Source organism: Takifugu rubripes, chromosome 5 (assembly GCF_901000725.2).
Source record: "Takifugu rubripes chromosome 5, fTakRub1.2, whole genome shotgun sequence".
NCBI classification, from domain to species: domain Eukaryota; kingdom Metazoa; phylum Chordata; class Actinopteri; order Tetraodontiformes; family Tetraodontidae; genus Takifugu; species Takifugu rubripes.
Window position 1 is genome coordinate 10,031,623 of NC_042289.1, and position 13,746 is coordinate 10,045,368.

The 13,746-nt window shown below is 39.6% G+C and overlaps 1 protein-coding gene across 1 annotated transcript; it reads right to left on the minus strand.

The window, feature by feature from the left end:
* Positions 1-3,944: 3,944 nt before the first annotated feature.
* LOC101079565 (myosin heavy chain, fast skeletal muscle) lies at positions 3,945-13,718 on the minus strand. Its single transcript, XM_029836891.1, has 39 exons — positions 13,515-13,718; positions 13,252-13,395; positions 12,999-13,155; positions 12,876-12,903; positions 12,327-12,435; positions 12,147-12,239; positions 12,010-12,073; positions 11,797-11,895; positions 11,581-11,684; positions 11,368-11,506; positions 11,161-11,279; positions 10,923-11,072; positions 10,669-10,839; positions 10,291-10,597; positions 10,122-10,198; positions 9,954-10,041; positions 9,747-9,864; positions 9,540-9,663; positions 9,314-9,450; positions 8,942-9,197; positions 8,613-8,855; positions 8,357-8,533; positions 8,112-8,257; positions 7,926-8,016; positions 7,442-7,831; positions 7,212-7,338; positions 7,017-7,135; positions 6,736-6,932; positions 6,475-6,658; positions 6,205-6,370; positions 5,945-6,069; positions 5,549-5,857; positions 5,267-5,470; positions 5,052-5,177; positions 4,769-4,939; positions 4,574-4,678; positions 4,379-4,474; positions 4,163-4,294; positions 3,945-3,980 (listed from the first exon to the last, which is right to left on the minus strand). Exons 1-39 carry the CDS (start codon positions 13,716-13,718, stop codon positions 3,960-3,962), a joined length of 5,817 nt encoding a protein of 1,938 aa, XP_029692751.1. The 3' UTR covers positions 3,945-3,959.
* Positions 13,719-13,746: the final 28 nt, after the last annotated feature.

A 13,746-nucleotide genomic window follows, 5' to 3' on the forward strand; every position in this document is an offset into this window, starting at 1 on the left:
AAGTCAGGTGTGTTCTTCTGATCCTAGTTGTAAAAAATGTTACATTAATGATATTTTGGCAATATATTCTATTTCGTTAGCATCCTATTGTTGAGGTCCACACCTTGTTGGATTGAAAAATTTCCACACATCACACGGTACAAATGAATTTGGCTTACCTGAGTCAGAGGCCTATCACTTAAAAAAAAAAGACTGCTGAGCAGACTCTTTTATAGCCAGTGAACTGTCTGCTCAGTAGGTGTGCCCTGCTCATTTTGGTCATGCATTCTTCTCTGGTGCCCTTAGTCCTGTCTTGGTGACATTCACAATAAGGAATATCTCCTTGTGTCCAAATTTATAGCAGCAGGTGTTTTTACATTATAGTTTTAATATACACAGTTGTAAATTTACAATACATATGTACATAAAGTCAAAACATATGCTACCTATATGTATATACATGTAAAATAAATTATACATGTATATAAAATAAGTTATATTTACTCCAAAGTAAATAGAGGACAAATATAAAAGTGCCTTTATCTGATACCCTTCATTCACCCCTGATGTAAATTTGAAATTAACGCACCAGCACCACATCCCACTACATGCATCTCATGTTGTCTCATTGTTTCATGATTACATTGTAGAGGTAGGTTTTGAATTAATGTAAATGAGGTGAATGACATAGATAGATAGATAGATAGATAGATAGATAGATAGATAGATAGATAGATAGATAGATAGATAGATAGATAGATAGATAGATAGATAGATAGATAGATAGATACTGACATTACAGTATTGGAGAACACAAATGTCAATGGTGTACAGTTGCAGAACATGTCACACATTTGGTGTTCCAATAATACAGTGTCAACGACTGAATAAAATAGAATCAGAGCCAACAGGGTCATATCTATCTATCTATCTATCTATCTATCTATCTATCTATCTGTCTGTCTGTCTGTCTGTCTGTCTGTCTGTCTGTCTGTCTATCTATCTATCTATCTATCTATCTATCTATCTGTCTATCTGTCTATCTGTCTATCTGTCTATCTATCTATCTATCTATCTATCTATCTATCTATCTATCTATCTATCTTCTGCATGTATGCCTACCTGCCTATCTACTGGCCTCGGGCCATCCATCCTACCCCCTGTCCATAATTGTATTGTATGTATGGATGAATGGAATTATATATATATATACTGTATGTGAACATACAGTAGGACATTTTTAATAAAGAACAAATCTTGTGTGTTGGATGCCTGAAACTGTTTAGTTTATCAGTATTTCAATAAGTGAAGGATCTGTCAACTGCTTGTTTCAATAAATAAATACAACATTGTTAATGATCTTCAGAGTTATTAATTCTAAACTGACTGAAGTGCTGTATGTCTTGAGAGGCACAGAATATGGTTTTGGAAAAGCACATAAATGTCAGTGGTATACAGTTGCAGTCCAACCACTTCTCAAATAAAATTCAGGCTGAGAGCCAGTCCATAAAAGCTGAGAGGAGATTACATATCGCCTTGGAATGGAGTGGATGAACAGTTGCTATGTAGACTGGGATAAGACCCAGAATAAGTCCTATGCCAATAAACAAGATGCTAAAGATTCCAGAACCATGAATCAAAAGACTATCCAGGATTAATTAATGTCAAATATACATTACATTCGGAACTTTAATGTTTACATTTTCGTTGCAGGTTTGATGTGTTAGCTTTTAAAAGTTGTTACTAAATTTACCACATATTATTGCTTGGCCTTTGTTCTTCAATAAAGGAAATGACCTTGTTGAATGTCACCTGTGTGACCCACGTGTGTATGTGTCCATTGTGTTGACAGGTGTTGTGTAAAGCTATTCAGGGAAGGTCAAAGTTCCCCTGTTTGGGTTTTTTTTTTTGTTTCTTTGTGAATACTTGAAATGTCTGAATATAATTGGTGTTTAATTGTGTAATACAAAAAATTATATTTTTATTTTTATTTTTTTTTTAATTTTGTTCAGTTTAAATTAACTTTATTTATTTAGTGTACATTACAATCCTACATGCACAGTACATATTTAGGCAGTTCTTTCCATTTATTACAGTAAGAGGCAGATTTCTGCCACTGAGAGGCCATGGCCTGTGTCACCTTGACAATAATGCATGACAGTAAACAGAGTACAGCTGTGCACTTCCCTGTCTCTGGTGACAATAGCTGATTAGACTGTAATTATACAAGTTAAAACGGTCATATTGAACCGTTTTAACACATATAAATACACATTCTGTTACTATAGATAAATGCCAACATATCATCTTAAAGAACGTTTGTTGATTATATACAGTGCATTACAATCAAGTTTTGTCTTTTTTTTACTTGATTTAATAAAAAGGATTTTAAAAATTATGACGTAAATGCTGCATTCATTAACTCATCCAAACACACGTTGAGCAGAAGACAGAAAAAAAGAAAGGATTGACTGTCTTAAGTAAAAATTCTCCAAGGTTTGTCCTTGAGGCATTGCCTTCGGGCGATACTCTGTGTTAAGGCGTTTGAACTGAAACATATAAGACCAAATATGTCTTCAGAGGAGGAGCCTAAAAGGCTTTAAATGCACAGAGGAGAAAGTTGTTCTATTGTAGATGGATAGATGGATAGATAGATAGATAGATAGATAGATAGATAGATAGATAGATAGATAGATAGATAGATAGATAGATAGATAGATAGATAGATAATCTTTGGGGAAATAAATATGATTATTTGTGGAATCAATCCCAGCACACCGGTTAACCTGCAGCTCTTGCCCAGTGCAGTCTTTATCATAGTTTGCCTACTTCCATTTCAATTGAACCACTCAACACTACTTGTGGCTAGACTCCATTGGCAATGGGTATTAACTATTGTTGCCAATTGAATATTTACAAGGCTATTAGGATTCCTATTTATTTAAAGTGGCTGTGGCCTCTCAGCATTACCACATCACTGGTGGCTGTAGCCAGCAAGTTGCTCCATTGAGAGTTTGAATTGTGGTTTGAAGCCAATTGTCATTCCACGAGAGTAAGTGCTTAACAGTTACAACTGTCACTGACTCACTGTTAAGTCTCACCATGATTTCAATTCACTCAGGGCTCTGAATCACTTTCTTCTTCTTTTTCCTTACCCTTCATCTCATCATTGTTGGTATTGAAATTGGAAATGTAGAGAAAATAGTGTAAAATGTGTGGTATTATACTGGTGCACTTGTTTAGTGCAATTGTTAATTTAATCAAAATTGCTGTTGGAATGAAGTGATGTGCATGTTAAAATCCAACATTCATCTCATAGGATTAAACAACATATACATATAAAGTTTGACCCCTGTGGCGAGAACTTTCATTTAATTATTTGTGTACTTATTTAACCTCAGGGTGCATTGAAGTCAATCATTTTGCAAGCTACTGGAGAGAATGTTTTTTATAGACCAGTGGTGTCGCCTTCCACAAACACCTTACAGGCAGCCGGCTATATATAAAACAAAGCCCCTTTGTCATCCGGTGAACAAGACAGTCCATGTGAAGGAAGGCTTATGTTGCGGAAAAAAGGGATCTGAATGCCTGTAACCTAGGGCCGTGTGCCAAAATAATGTCCATGTTATAAAGTGATATTGAATTAATATCTTATATACTTTATCAATTAGTTGTGACAGCTTTGCAGAAAAAGAAATGTTTATTCTTGTTATTTATCTTAAAACAATTATTTTGGCAGGGAAAACCTCATATACCTAATGTAAAAATAAAAAGTGAAATCGGATAGTTATTATTGTAAAATTATTGTAAATACCAGAGTTGATATTAGGGATATTGAGCTCTAAGCAAATGTTTTGTGGCGTAAAAGGAGAAAAACAAACTCAAAATGCAGTAAAAACAGTTTATTAAGATTTGACAAGAAAAAGCTCAGAAACTCATATTATATGATTTCCAATCAAATCCATCAGGGGACTATTTTTCTACTCAGCAGAATCATTTCCCTGAAAAAAAAAAGGATGATTAGCTTTTCAGGTACAATATTGGAACATTTACAGAAATACTGGCATTAATGTATAAAGGAAAATGCTTTAATTGGTACGTAACATTAACATTAAACAATAATGTGAAAATAAATGTATTTCAAATGGTGATATACAACACAGTGAATGATAGCACAAAGTACCTTCCCCACATCACGGCTCTTGGCTCTCAGCTTGTTGACCTGAGACTCAGCAATGTCAGCACGCTCCTGAGCTTCCTCCATCTCATGCTGAACCTTCCTCAGCCTGGACATGTGAGTGTTGGCCTGCTCCTCCTGTGAGGGGGTGGAAGAGGAAGTCAAGAATGCTATTATATATTCTAAATTAAGGAGATGGTCACAAAAGTGTTGTTGACTCACAGCCTCCTCAGCTTGTCTCTTGTAAGCTTTCACTTTGAGCTGCAGTTTATCCACCAGATCCTGAAGTCTGCTCACATTCTTCTTGTCCTCCTCAGTCTATAGAATTCAATTAATATAAAGAAGATATAAGAAATAAAAGAAGACAGAAACAAGGCACTCACAGACCAGTAACTGTCATTATTCTTTCTACTTTACCTGGTATGTCAGCTCCTTCACTCTCCTCTCATATTTGCGGACACCTTTAACAGCATCAGCTCCACGTCTCTGCTCAGCTTCAACCTCAGCTTCCAGCTCACGTACCTGAAAGATAATTAATATCCTCCATCATATTTTTCTCCAGGAATGTCCAAACATACGTAAACGTAAATTATGTTGAGAGTTTATAGCTACCCTGGACTCCAGTTTCTGGAGCTGCTTCTTGCCACCTTTCATGGCAAGATTCTCTGCTTCATCCAGGCGGTGCTGCAGGTCCTTGACAGTGACCTCCAGGTTCTTCTTCATCCTCTCCAGATGAGCACTGGTGTCCTGTTCCTTCTTCAGCTCTTCTGCCATCATGGCAGCCTGAAATTACAAACATTTCCCTTCTTTATTTAGAGTCTATGATAGGATTAATATTCTCAGAGCATGGAAGCAAATGAGAAATGGACCATCTAAATGATAGATGGGAGCTCACATCAGTGATGGCCTTTTTGGCTTTCTCTTCTGCATTTCTCGCTTCCTGGACAGAATCATCTACCTCACCCTGAACCTGGACAAGGTCAGCTTCCAGCTTCTTCTTGGTGTTCAGAAGACTGGTGTTCTGAATGTTTAAAAAGTAGTCTTAGCAAGATCTTTATAAAGAATAGTTGATATAGTAGCTTCTTGAGAAGAGAATTAATGGAACCCAACCTGAGAGTGAAGCAGACCAACACGCTCGCTGGCATCAACTAACTCCTGTTCAGCCACTTTGCGTCCCCTCTCTGTCTGCTCCAGAGCAGCTCTGAGCTCCTCAATCTCAGCCAACATCAGACCATTTCTACGTTCTACCATGGCAACCTGCTCCTTCATATCTTCTTGTCCTCTCACAGCATCATCAAGGTGCAGTTGGGCATCCTGACAACAAAAACCAAAGGTCAGTTTTCTTCTTGGTTAATATTTTGATCACATTAACAACAGCTGAACCAAACCAACCTTAAGCTGTCCCTGGACATTTCTCAGCTGTTTCTGGGCCTCAGCAGCCTGTCTGTTGGCATGGCTCAGCTGAATCTCCATTTCATTCAGGTCTCCCTCCATCTTCTTCTTGACTCTCAGGGCATCATTTCTGCTCCTGACCTCAGCATCAAGTGTGCTCTGCATGGAGTCGATCACTCTCTGGCTGTTCCTCTTGATCTGCTCCATCTCCTCATCCTTCTCTGCCAATTTCCTGTCAACCTCACCCTTGATCTGATTAAGCTCAAGCTGGACGCGCAGAATCTTGGCCTCTTCATGCTCTAATGTTCCCTAATATGAGGAATAAAAATGTTTAGTCATCTTTAAGAGTAGGTCTTGAACACATTTCATGACAACTGGTTTGAATCAGAATTTCACCTCAGCTTCCTCCAGTGCCGCCTGGATCTCAGACTTCTCTGTCTCAACAGTTTTCTTGGACTTCTCCAACTCATGAATACTCTTTCCAGTCTCACCAATTTGTTCAGTCAGGTCAGAGATCTCCTCTATAAAGAAATCAAAAGATAATACAACTATGACCATCAGGCAAATATTTCTGATGTCTGCCTTAAATAAAACAAATACTATAATATTTACTAGTTAAATTAATCATCATCACATTGGAAAGATGCTTCACATACGCTGCAGGTTCTTGTTTTCTCTCTTCATGGTTTCCAGATGATCCAGAGCTTCCTCATAAGAGTTCTTCATCTTGAAGAGTTCAGTGCTGAGAGAACGAGCCTCCTTCTGAGCTCCTTCCAGCTCTGCCTGACCCTCCTCATACTTCTGCTTCCATTCTGCCAGGACCTGAGGGAATGCCCAGCAAACTCTTGATTTGGTCCATGGTTTTTATGATTTTACATTGGGGTTTTGTATATAATCCTGATCAATCAATGTTTAAATTGTTTTACCTTGTCAAAGTTCCTCTGCTTCTTGTCAAGGTTGGCAGCCAGAGAATTAGCTCTCTCCACATCAATCATGAGGTCTTCCACCTCACCCTGCAGTCTCTGCTTGGTCTTCTCCAGAGAGGCACACTTTGAGTTCACAGCCTCAATGGATTCCTCAGCGTCCTGCAGACGCTGGGCCAGTTTCTTCCTGTAGTGAACAGTAATGTGATTACCTGAAATAAAAGTAGGGAACACTGAATTACATTGAAGGATTAGAAGGTTTACTTGGCTTCCTCCAGCTCTTCAGTACGCTGAATAGCATCCGTCTCGTATTTGGTTCTCCACTGAGCCACCTCACTGTTGGCCTTGGACATTGCTCTCTGCAGTTCAGCCTTGGCTTCCTGCTCCTCCTCGTACTGCTCTCTGAGCAGATCACAGTCATGGCGTGCTGACTGAACACCGTGGGCCAGGGCGTTCTTGGCCTGTTGAGGAGAACAATGCAGTTCGGGAATATCAGAAAAAACATGAAATAAAAATGTAAATTAATTAATTGTTGAAAATCATACCTTGACTTCCTCCTCAACGTGTCTCTTAAGTTCCTCAATCTGTTGAGTGAAAGCTTGTTTGCCTCTGGTCAACTGGGAAACAAGAGCTTCTTTCTCTTCAAGCTGGCGACCAAACTCACCTGGATAATGGAAGGTTCACTTTGCAGTTAGTTCATATAGTTCAAATAGCACAACTGTACTGGAGAGGTCACTCACCATTCTCTGTCTGCAGTCTGGCCCTTTGTGCATTAATATCATTCAGCTGACGAACATTTTCATCGTTTTTGGATTTGAGTTCACTCAACTGATCCTCGAGTGTTCTGCACATTTTCTCCAAGTTCCCCTATAAACACATAGGAAAATTCTGTCGGGCACTTTTCAGCAACTTCAGATGTTACAATTTTCTCAGAATGATGCCAAACATAATTATAGGATCAGTCACTTACCTTTGATTTAGCAACAGCCTCCATGTTGCTGGACAGGTCATCGATCTCCATCTTGTACTCGCTCTTTTCCTTCTCCAGCTTCTGTTTGACACGCTGCAGGTTGTCAATCTGCTCTCCCAACTCTGCAACGCTGTCAGCCTGCTTCTTACGGAGGGCTGCTGCAGTAGCTTCATGCTGCAGGGTAGACTCTTCAAGATCACGACGCAGCTTCTGGAACTCAGCCTCACGCTTCTTGTTCATCTCAATCTGAGCAGCTGTTGCTCCACCAGCTTCTTCAAGCCTCTCACTGATCTCCTCAAGCTCCCGGGAGAGGTCAGCTCTCTGCTTCTCAACCTTGGCCCGAGCAGCTCTCTCAGCCTCAATCTCCTCCTCCAGCTCCTCAATACGAGCCTACAGATTTGATGACAGTCAAAAAGGATTTGAGTGGGAGCTATAGTCATTAATTCAGACATTAACATTTAATTGATAAACATTAAAACTTGACCTGGAGCTCCTTGATCTTCTTCTGAAGCTGAGCACCAAGAGACTGTTCATCCTCAATCTTGCTGAGCAGCTGGCTGATTTCAAAGTCCTTCCTGAAGGAGAACAGTTTCATTTTTATGGTTATTGTTGTCAATGAGTTAAAGCAGTGTGCTAGAAATACCATTATGATTGTAAGACAAACCCTTACTTCTTGATTTTCTCATCAGATTGCTGTTTGTCATTCTCCAGATCCATTATGGACTCCTGGGCCAGTTTCAGGTCTCCCTCCAGTTTTCTCTTGGCTCTCTCAAGGTCCATGCGGAGCTTCTTCTCTTGCTCCAGTGATCCCTCAAGCTTTCAGGTGACATTTAATGTTTATTATTTGAATATATTTTAATGTTGAAAACACCCAGTATGCTCTGAAAGAGGTGCATTATTCAGTCATTTTCTTACATCATCCACTTGCTGTTCCAGCTTTGTCTTGGCCTTGGTCAGAGTGTTGACTTTGTCTTCCTCTGCCTGGAGGTCATCCAGTGTTTGCTGGTGGCTCTCCTGGAGAGCTTTCTTCTCCTTGGTTAACTTGGCGATAGACTCATCTTGAGATGCCATCTCCTCTGTCAGGTTTTTCACCTACAGTGATTCATTATTTTAAACTAGTGTTTCCTTTTTCCTAGAAATGGTATAATTTATTGCTTAAAGTAATTGGAACCTTGTTTTCTGTAGCATGTTTCTCCTTCTCCACTTTAGCCAAGGTGAGCTCCAGGTCATCGATGTCTTTCTTTAGCTCAGAGCATTCATCCTCCAGCTTCCTCTTCTTGGCTGTCAGTTCAGCATTGATCTCTTCTTCATCTTCCAGTCTCTCAGTTGTCTCTTTGAGTTTGGCCTCCAGCTGGATCTTACTCTTGATGAGTCCCTCACATCTCTCCTCAGCATCAGAAAGGTTATCAACTTCCTAGTATAGAACAAGTGAGATAGTTTAGAGTACAGCTGGTATCAGTTTATTGAGGGTTTCCAGTGCTGTGATGTGCTGTGACTTACTGCTGCGACTTGCAGTTGCAGGTCGTTCTTTTCCTGCAGAAGGGAAACCATTTTCTCCTCCAGTTCTTTCTTCTTGGCCAGGGCAGTAGCCAGGTCAGATTGCATTTTCTCATAATTGTCTTTCATCTGAGCCAGTTCCTTCTCAGTCTCAGCGCTCTTCAGAAGAGGCTTGATCTTAAAGTAGAGTTTCAGCCATGGCCAGTTCTTGACATTCATGAATGAGCGGACGTTGTACTGGATGGTGAAGATTGATTCTCTATAAAATAAACACCAAAATATAACTTCTGTTTCAATATACAAATGTAATTGTGTAATATCATATATGCTATTTTGTTATGAATGAGGACCACGTAAAGGTTATATTAATTCTACCTCCTCTCCATCATCTTAACAAACTCCTTCCTCATGACATATCCTCTGCAGAGGGCCTGAGTCATTGTCACCAGCTCAGCCAGTTTCTCATCTCTCATCTCCTCCAGGGTACCCAGCAGACCAGCTTTGAAGAACACCTGTGAATCCAGTGAAATGAAACCAGTCTTCAGCACACATGGAAACAAAACAACTCTTTCTATTCTTGCTGCTGTATTCTAAACTGCACCTTAGTGTGTCCAAACTTGTACTGGGTGTGATCCACATCAATGGAGCCCAGAAGCTTCTCTGAAGCTTTCTTGTTGTCAATAAACTGTCCCTCGGGAATGACACTGGCATTCAATACTTTGTATCTACAAGAGAATACAGATACAACAGTTCAGTCATCAAATTACAGATAATATAATATGTTCAACTGATTCTACTAAGATATCACCTCTGCTTGAAGTCACCATAGAGAATTCTGCTGGGGAATCCTTTCCTGCAGATTCTGATGCCTTCCAGGACACCATTACACCTCAGCTGGTGGATGACCAAGAAGTTCTCCATCAGACCTGAACAGTGTGGAAAATATTCAATAGCAAACCATTAAAAAATTTTACATTATACATTTGAGGTCAAACAAAACAATACAAGCACCAACCTGGGGTCTTTGTTTCATTGGGGATCAGACAACGTACAAAATGAGGATGAGTGCTTCTCAAGTTTGTCATCAGCTTGCCCAAGTTCTCCTATGAGGCAAAATATCAATTATATCAGTAAATTAATCTAGCAGTCACCACAATACTTTTTAATGGTGTATAAAACTAACCCTGAAAAGAGCAGACACGGTCTGGAAGGAACCACCCTTCTTTTTTCCTCCCTTCTTTCCACCACCAGCAGCAGCATCTGCATATTAAAACAATTAATCTTTGATTATCAGGATCACTTGTGAAGAGTTTTTATTTAATACTCAATTATGAAAGGATAGAAGTTCATACCATCAGCACCAGCATGTGCAGCATACAACATGGACAAGAGCTTGTTGGAAGATTTTTGGTAGAGCTGAACAACTGAGTCATTCAGGGGGTCCTTGTTCTTATCCAGCCAGCCACTGATGTTATAGTCCACAGTGCCAGCATAATGGACCAGGGAGAAGTGAGCTTCAGCCTTGCCCTTTGCAGGCTTTGGCTTCTCAAAGGCCTTGGTCTTGCCAAGATGCTGATCATGCAGCTTGTTCTTGAAGGTTGTGTCAGAGGCCTTGGGAAACATGCACTCCTCTTCCAGGATGGAGAAGATGCCCATTGGCTGTGAAGAATTTATTTCATGAATATTTCTATGGTATATACAGACATCACAATATCAGAGTGATCTTTTACCTTCTCAATAAGCTCAATGCAGGCAGCCAAATCCATACCAAAGTCAATAAATTCCCACTCAATGCCTTCCTTCTTGTACTCCTCTTGCTCCAGGACAAACATGTGGTGGTTGAAAAACTGTTGCAGTTTCTCATTGGTGAAGTTGATGCAAAGCTGCTCCAAGCTGTTGAACTGTCATTTTATGGAAGGACTGTTGTTTATTGCCCTCTAAAAAAAGCTGAAGATCATGTCTCCAATTACAACTGATAACTCACATCGAAGATCTCAAATCCAGCGATATCCAACACTCCAATGAAGAATGACCTTGACTGCTTTGTGTCCAGCATCTCATTGATACGGATGACCATCCACAAGAACATCTTCTCATAGATAGACTTACACAGAGCACTGACAGCATTGTTGACCTGACAATAGGGACGTTGAGTATATGTCAGCCACTATAATGCTTTAACGTGCATCTAGCTCTTCAATGATATGATTCTTCTTCCTTACCTGTGGGACGGTCTGACCTTTGGTCACCATCTCATTACCAACCTTGACTCTTGGGTAGCACAAACATTTCAGCATATCAGCTGAGTTCAGGCCCAATAAGTAGGCGATTTTATCAGCCACTGGGTGGAAACACATCCAATACATATTCACCTTCCATTATATAAAACAATTGTTAGGTATAAGAATTTGCATTATTGTAGTCATTACCCTCAGTGCCATCAGGTTCAGCCTGCTCCTCACGCTGCTTCTGCTTGAACTTCATGTTACCATGATGCATCACAGCTCCAGTCAGCTTGTAGATGTTTATCTTTTCATCAGCAGTGAAGCCCAGGATTTCAATAGCAGTCTGAGTCACACAGGAAATACATTTATAGATTCTTTATGGAGGAACAGAAATACCAAAAAAATGTGTTTCCTTACATCTGTAGCAATGAACTCCTCCACATCATCAATGCTTTTGACAGTGATCTCACCCTGACTGATCATTGGGTAGTCATAGGGGTTAGTTGTGATGAGGAGAGCCTCTGAAAGATAGGCAATTATATTGTTATAGCTCATTTAATTTTAGCTTTTCCTATTATTTTGTTGTTGAGCTAAAAATATCTAAAAGGATCTTAAAAGGATCTAAAACTGTACCCAGCAGTTCAGGCTTATGTCCGGTCATCAGCTGATAGAAGATATGGTAGCTCCTCTCAGCAGACAACTGGAAGGTGACACGTGACTTCTCCAGCAGATCTAAAAGGAGAGGAAAAACATTTATGTCATACATGTTATATTATTGTGTAATTGTCTACACTCACAATCATGATATGACATTATAGGCCAGATGAATATTGAGATGACACATACATGTTTCAATATCAGCTGAAGACAGCTTGCCAGAAGTCCCAAAGTGGATTCTGATGAATTTACCCTAAACAGTCACACCATTTATGTAATTTTTGGTAGTCCAATAGCAAAGAAATATTGGTACTTTCATCACTTACAAAGCGTGAGGAGTTGTCATTTCTCACAGTCTTGGCATTACCATAGGCCTCCAGCAGAGGGTTGGCTGCAACGATTTGGTCCTCAAGAGAACCCTGGAAAAGAAAAGAGTTTTGACATTAGTTAATAAACCAAATTGGCTTCTCTCTAATGATCACATTTTAATAAACAAACCACAATACCTGCATTTTGCCAGGTGTTGCCTCTTTCTTAGCTCCAATAGCTGCAATTGTTGCAAAGTACTGGATGACACGTTTGGTGTTAACAGTTTTTCCGGCACCAGATTCTCCACTGGGGTAGAACAGAGAGGCTATCAAAGTTCTGTCTAAATTTACATAAAGTTTAAAATTTAAGACACTTATTGCCACTGGCTGCCTTGCACTACAAAAAAACCCTTATCAATTCATAGAACTGGAGCTGTTCCCTCATAGGATATCTTCCTAAAATGTACACTGTTGAAACACCTCAAATGTTACACTGATGTTTGTTTTATATCTTCTCTTTAGTACCTTTAATAACATAAGCCTTAAGCAATTTGCTCTTTATTTTATTTATTATCACATAGGACTAGACAATACTAGGACATGTTCATGCTTCTGTATATTGTGTTTGTGCACTTAAATGTTCCTCCTGTCCTGCTCTGTCTTGATATCTTGTCTTGATACCTTGATACATGTGAAGATATTGATTTGACTTGTCTTGACTTGACTTTATATACACAGTATACTTACGTAATCAGGACAGACTGGTTCTCACGATCTGAAATGCAAATACCAAAATTACTTTCCAAATTTCAGAGTTTGTTTTCAGTTAGGTTGAATTTTAAAAAAAAAAATCAAATCATTTCAACTTACCAGTGAGCATGAACTGATAGGCATTATCAGAGATGGAGAAGATGTGTGGTGGAGCCTCAATCCTCTTCTTTCCTCTGTATGCTGCAACACATTGAGCATCATACACAGGAAGCCACTTGTAGGGGTTCACCACGACGCAGAACAACCCAGAGTAGGTCTATAGAAAGCAAAAAGCAATACTTAAATGGCTGCCTGTGCTAATCAGATGAAAGAAAGTTTTTTGCTTGATATCCAAATTTAAGCAAAGACATACGTAGATCATCCATGATGCATAACGCTCTTTGAGGTTATACAGCACAGATGGCTCATTCAGATGGGTCATCATGGCCATGTCCTCCATTTTGTCAAACTTTGGAGGGTTCCTGGCGTGGATGTCATCCTCTTTCACAGTGACAGTCTAAACAGACAATTGTTAACAATGTTTTATTTTGAAGTTTAACAATGAGATATTATGAACTATGGTGGTCAGATTTTTTGTAACTTTTTTTTTTACTTGACTTTTTCATTTTTACCTACCTTCCCTCCATCTGTCTCAACGGTGGCTTTGCCACCCTCTTTTTTGACCAGTTTACCCTTGACATACATCTCCGCCTGATCAACGACAAAATAGGCTGTTTTTGCATCAAATGGAGCAGTCTGGGCCTCAATCCTCTCCTTCTCTGGTTTACGGAGGTAAATGGCCGCAGCGCCATACTGCTCCATCTCGGCGTCTGTGCTCATGGTGGCACTTCAATGGATGCTGAAAGTA

Excerpts from the sequence above, each read along its gene's own strand:
- LOC101079565 (XM_029836891.1), bottom strand. The coding sequence starts at position 13,718 with ATGAGCACAGACGCCGAGATGGAGCAGTATGGCGCTGCGGCCATTTAC. Across the intron at positions 12,240-12,326 it reads CAACACCTGGCAAAATGCAG|GGTTCTCTTGAGGACCAAAT; the intron begins GTATTGTGGTTT and ends TTTCTTTTCCAG. Across the intron at positions 8,258-8,356 it reads TGGAACAGCAAGTGGATGAT|CTTGAGGGATCACTGGAGCA; the intron begins GTAAGAAAATGA and ends GTCACCTGAAAG.